Source organism: Fukomys damarensis, unplaced genomic scaffold (assembly GCF_012274545.1).
Source record: "Fukomys damarensis isolate Sample0158 unplaced genomic scaffold, DMR_v1.0_HiC HiC_scaffold_12, whole genome shotgun sequence".
Taxonomy (NCBI): domain Eukaryota; kingdom Metazoa; phylum Chordata; class Mammalia; order Rodentia; family Bathyergidae; genus Fukomys; species Fukomys damarensis.
Window position 1 is genome coordinate 4,961,999 of NW_022900924.1, and position 6,000 is coordinate 4,967,998.

The window sequence follows — 6,000 nt, forward strand, 5'->3', positions numbered from 1 at the left end:
TTTACAAAGTGGGGATAATTTCTCAGAGAAATAACAGAATGCATATAATGTTTGCCACATGGAGACACATTAGGTATCAGTTAATACTCTGGGCTTTGTTTCCAGCCCTGCCCCAGTATGTAAGTAGCAGCACCAGTAATCCCGCTCTTGGGGTTGTCCCTAGACCAGCAGAGAGAGGTGGTAAATGAGGTAGGTCCTAATGCCAGGACAGGGCAGAGGATAGCTCCCTGGAGCTGCCTTTCCTGCCAGGGATTCCCACTCTGCTGGGGGTGTGGCTCTGCCTGAAGCTGGCACCCTGTGCTTTTCTTCACTTCTGAGCAGAATTACTGTCCTTTAGGCATCTTGTTGGGCTTGGAACATTTGTCAGATACGTTGGCCCTCTCTTGTGCTACCCTGCCCTGAGCTCAGGGATGGTCGCTCAGCCAGCACTAGTTATTGTCTGTGCCGGCGCCCGCCTGCAGCCTCCCTGCAGCCTCGCTCTAGCCCAGCTCCACCCCTTGCTACAAGGTCTGTTTCCTAACAGCTGCTCCAACCACACACCTCGGTTCTGCAGGAGCCCCTCCTCTTCCTCCCTCCCTCCCTCCTTTGGGGTGGGACTGAAGAAGGCTAACTTGACAGCAGCGCTTCTTTTCTTAGCTATCCACACACGGCCCCTGCCCAAGAATGTCTGTGTGTGTAGAGGTGGTTCTCCCGGAGTCCCGAGGGGCCACCGGAGCTTCCGAGAACTAGGAAGGAGCCGCCCAAGCCATGAGTCCCTGTGGTAACCTGCCAGGGGGCCAGTGGCCTGGAGTCCTCACCCTCCTCCTGCTGCTCCGGAGGGAGAGGTGAGCGCCGGGCAGCCCGCCCCCAGCCCGAGGTGCCGCTCCCGGCCTGACATGGTGGCCGTCTGCAGCCCGCCTGAGGCACTCCCAGAAGGGTTTGCAGCTGAGCCTCTTTATCTGGAGTGGGAAGAAGATGGGGAGTTACTTGTCCATCCCAGCTTACTTCACCTCCAGAGACCCCTTTCGGTGAGTTGGCCTCCGGGTCCCCACCCCATCTCCTCTCCTGGCCCGTGATCCTGTGGGCAGGGCAGAGGCCTCCCTGAATCTGCCTCTCCAATTTCACTTATCCCTTAACCATTGGTTCTGCCAGGCAGAGCCGGTAGAGGCTGTACTTAAGCAGAACCGGCCTGCTGAAGGCCGCCTCATTATGTCCTGGAAATGGTGAGGTGTGGGATAGACTCAGAAGAAGGCTCCTGGGAGCTCTGGCTTCCCTTCCTTCCCAGACACACATGCGAGAGCCTCTAAAAGGTGTCACTGACCTGGCCTACTCTTGGTGATACTGCTTCCGGAGGAAGAGTACAAATAGGGTGCTGTTCTTCCAGCTCTCGCATGTCTTACCTGCGGTCGTGCTGCCTTCCCAAGAATTTGTCCCAACAAGCAGGATGGGCAGGTTTTGCCAAACTATGGGAGCTGGCAAATGCTGGGTGTGGGTAGCCTGGTACACAGAAGGGCACCCCGTAAATATTTTTTCTCTTAATAGCAGGCACCTTTGAAGGGCGTATGAGCTCCCAGGTGAGAGTAGTTGCTGGAGAAAGGCCAGAGCTATTGCTCTGAGAGTGATCCTGAGCTACGGGGCCAGTTCCCTGTCAGACCTGTGTGTGTGTGTGTGTGTGTGTGTGTGTGTGTGTGTGTTTGTGTGTGTGTGTGTGTGTGTGCGCGCGCGCGTGTGTCCGTCCGTGAGGCTTCTCAGAGGAAGATGTGGAAACTTTATTCCTCAGACCTGCCTGTCTTTGTTCACTGCCCCACCCCACCTCCAGTAGAAACTCCCCAGGGGGGTTTCTGGCCCTCTGGGTCTCTTCTGAATGGAGCCATTCCTGGCTGGGGTGGGGCTTGTTTTTATTCTCTGGGCGAAGCTTGTTCTAGGGGCTGCCTTCCCTTCACCATAGGTCCCTGTTAATTTTTTTCTTCTGGCTTCCCAACCCAACTGCATGCCCAGATCTTACTGCCCAGATACGAGTCAGGTGGCCAGATGTATGGTAGAAAAGCAGATTACCTTGTGGTTTCCCTGAATGACTGGACCTGGTAAGGTGGTGGGAAGCCTCTGAATTGGGTTGGGGACTAGTCCTGGATGCTGACTGTACCCAGCATCCTGCTAGGCACTTTATCCTTTAATGTCTCAAGCCTAAAGAGATGATGTGTCCCCATTTTACAGATGAGGCAACCATTTTGATCAAAGGTAACATTCGAGATCTCCCTAGCCTATCTTTTCTGAGTTTTTTTCCTCATCCTTTAGGGGATTTCAGCTGCCTCTATCTACATCTCCAGGGGTAGTCTCAGGTTTGCTTTCCTCTTCTAACCGAGAACAGAAAAAGAGATGGTTTGTCAGGCATGTTGAAGAAATTCTTTTTTTTTTTTTTTTTTTGGTACCAGGGTACTCAGGACCTTGCCTGGACCAGTTGTGGTGCCACTGAGCTAAATCCCTGTCCTGAAGAGATTCTTTTTTGAAGAGCCAATAGGAATTGATGTTGAGTTTAGTAGGTGGACTTACCTTGTAGAGTCAAGATTATTAAGTGTTGCAATAGCCAATAGTTCAGGTCCTTGTTAATTCCTTTTAACTTTTTTTTTTTTTTTTTTGTACCAGGGATGAAACCTGGGACCTTGCACTTGTGAGGCAGCGGGCAGAACTAATTTCTTTTAACTCTTAACCCTGGCTGGGGGTATTTAGCTATCAGGAACATTTTGTCCCTTTTAATCTTTGGAGATTGGGGATAGGTCTTCTCAGGAACTGGAGCTACAGCAGGTGATAAACTCTTAACCTGGACCTTTGAGGGGCCAGGGCTCCAAGGCCACCCTGGACTGGCTGTCTTTTGTCATTTCTTCCCTCTGGACATCTGAAAACCTCACCTCCATTCCCCAAGTTCTGTCTTCCCAGCTGTAGTCAAAGGGGTACTGACTCGCTGACTTGCTTGAAGACTGCCCTCCCCTCCTAGAGGAGCCACATTCCTGAAGCCATTTCTGAAACTAAGCAGTACACAGGGCTCTGTTCTCCAGGGGAGGGACCACCCAGCCCATCTGCTCTCCCTGATTTCAGGCTAAGTCACTGCCTGGTCAGACAGCTGCTTCTACCCTCAGCCCCCTCCTTTATTATGGGATATCTTCAAGGGCTCCTTTCTGAACAAGTGCCCGTCCCTTACCTGGCCTCATTTTCCTCCTTGGCAGAACGCAGGAGATAGACTTCCTGGGCTTCTAAACAGGCTATTGCCAGATTCTGTCAAATTAAGTCCTTGACCCTTAGGCCTCTGGAGGAATACAAAGTCCACAGGAGTTCTGGAACTGTGTTGCAAAGAAGGTGACGCAACCAGATTCCATCAGGACATGATCAGGCGTGACCATGTGAGGGAGGAAGAAGGAGCCGAAGAGGCGGAATGTCATTTCTGTGCCCTTTACACCCCTGTCTGGCAGGCGACATTCAGCAGTCTTCCCTGCCCATGCCACGGGCAGGAGGGGTGTGATATAATCACAAGTACACTCCCAAGTAAGGAAACACCTCAAACTGAAACTTATAGATGAGGTAAATTAGGGAGTGACTTCCCCAGTGCTAGAAATTGGAACGAAGGGCCTCACACTTGCTAGGCAAGCACTCTACACCGAGTGATATCCCCAGCCCAGGAAATGACTTTTGTTTTGTTTTGCTTTTTTGAAGCAGCATCTCGCTCTGCAGTTCAGGCTGGCCTTGAACTTACATGTAGCCCAGGCTGGCCTCAAACTTGCCGTAGTCCTCATGCCTGTCTTTCTAGTACTGGGATCACAGGCGTGTGCCACCACACCTTACTAGGGAATGACTTCTGACATCTACAAGACTTTGCTTTTTATAGAATTTCCCTTAATGTTTGGCATTAATGATCTTTTTTGTTAAATTTAAAAATTGTATTACTACATGTCTGTAGTACATAATGATTATTTCTTCATGGGGAGTTGGTATATATACATACCACATCTTAATTTTTTTCACCTCTCCTCAATAGAAAAGCTTGATTTATAAGTTATCTCTTGAAGAAAACAAGTGTATCTTTGTATTCAAAGCAACCCACATCTAAAAGGAAAAATTCTTGGGCCAGGGATTTAGCTTAGTGGTTCCACACCTGCCTCACAAGCAAAAGGTCCTGAGTTTGATCCCCAGTAACCCCAGTTTTGATCCCAGAAAGTATATTTTTCCATATATGTGGAAAAATTCTTAATCCTGCACAGTTTAGAAGTAACCTTTGACATCTGCCTTCATTTCTCTGGGACTCTTTTTACTCTTAAACTGAAAAATAGAGGACTTGGATCAAGCAAATGGTTCCCAGCTCTGCAGCTTTTATGCTCCTTAGAGTTGTACAAGATCCTTTCCATTTTTTTCCAAATAATGGAAGCCCTATGTTTTATTGGTGTGGTGTTGTGTTGTGTTGTGTTTTTAGTTGAAGGCCTATTTTTAACTGCCATGCAACTGCAGATTTCCTGGCTTTTGATTGGAACTGCATCAGTGTACTCTGGAAACACTCAATTTCTTTCTTTTTTTTTTTTTTGGTACCAGGAATTGAACTCTGGACCTTGCACTTCCAGGCAGGTGTGGCGCCACTGAGCTACATCCCTGGCAACATTTATTTCTTATCAGATATTTGTTATGTATTTGGTTAATTAAAAAAAAAACAGTATGATAGCATATTCCATAATAATTATAGCTTAATTGGCACACTGTTTCAATGCACAGGCTCTGCAGGAAGGAGGGTTAATAAAGGAATCTTTGATGGACAAGGCTTAGGCTGCGGTGGAACAAAGTCTAGGCTCCTATACTAGCTCCATTCTGGGCCCTGGAGGGGATTGACAGCTCCACTCACAGCATGGTTAGGCTATGGCAGACAGAGCTTCCTCAGACCTATTCAGCCCATTTGGAGCTGAGTCAAAAGGCTGGAAGAAGCTTCTCCACAGCTGGCTACTTCAGGAGGGTTAAGGATGAGCATGCAGTCAAGCCTTCCCTAGGACTTGGGAGAGCTTGTTCTTTAACATGTAAATCCTCTGTGATGATGCCTAGTTGGTTCCCTTATTGTATAGGTAGAGAATTTACCTGTGAACATTTGGTCTAAAGAATTTGGATGTGCGTGAAGGTTGGCCCTCCATCTTGTCTCACTTGGCTTCTCCCAGCATAGGACCTTGCCTGGTTATTTGTATACATTCAACATACACAGTAACTATTCTTCCTGATGAGAGTTGATGAGATTGAGTGGTTTCTAATTGATGGGTAATTCATTTTAAGGTCTTCCTTCTTCTCTACTTATAGAAACATGTTTGCGGGGAAGAAAACCTGTTTGGTTTGGGATAAGAAATAGTCCACTTTTGCCTGGGCATGAGAGAGAAAGGGGTCTCTCTGCACTTGACTTGGTTTTCTCAATTTGGGAAGGAATGAAATGAACACTTACTAGGCATCTGCTGTGAGCTGGACATCATGTGAGGCATTTGTACGTAAGTTCTGTAATTCCCTGAAAATTTAGCATTACCTTTGTATTGTATAAACGAGGAAACTCAGGTGCAGATCCATGCAGTAACTGACCTTAGGTGACAGTAAAAGAGAGTTTTGTGTGAAAATCTCAGCTGATTGACTCAGAGGGTCTCCATTTGGATCTGAGCTGACCCACTGGAGTGACCACTAGGTTCTTCTTCACTTTATATCTTCCCAGGTCCTCTAGTGTTTTGCAAAAGAAGTTAAGAGGTTTTCCTTAAGAGTAGCCTCAGTGTGTGTGGGGGGGGGGGCTTTTGGGTGATCTCCCCTGATTTGAGGATTTAGCTTTCTATCCCCTGGCTAAGGAGACTGGTGACCAGCCTCAACCCGGGGTTTTGACCCTATCTATACCTTCTCCCAGCTGGGTATCACTGGGTCTGTAGCTAGGGCAAATTTTTACTTCCATTTCAAAAATTAACAGCTAGAAAAATGCTTTGGCTTTGGGAAAGACATGCAGTGGCTACAGGTGTGTGCCCCCCCCCC

The 6,000-nt window shown here is 48.0% G+C and overlaps 1 protein-coding gene across 4 annotated transcripts in view; it reads left to right on the forward strand.

Annotated features, from left to right (window-relative positions):
* Limk2 (LIM domain kinase 2) overlaps nucleotides 1-6,000 on the forward strand; it is a 68,068-nt gene that overhangs the window by 31,939 nt on the left and 30,129 nt on the right. For 2 of the 4 annotated variants that reach the window (XM_010603825.3, XM_010603826.3), the window contains exon 1: nucleotides 592-1,007. The exons of the other annotated variants lie outside the window; for them this stretch is intronic. In XM_010603825.3, coding sequence (XP_010602127.1) covers nucleotides 955-1,007 — 53 coding nt within the window. In that variant the 5' untranslated portion in view covers nucleotides 592-954. Of the gene's footprint in view, nucleotides 1-591; nucleotides 1,008-6,000 lie in introns of those variants that run through there. 4 annotated transcript variants of the gene reach the window in all.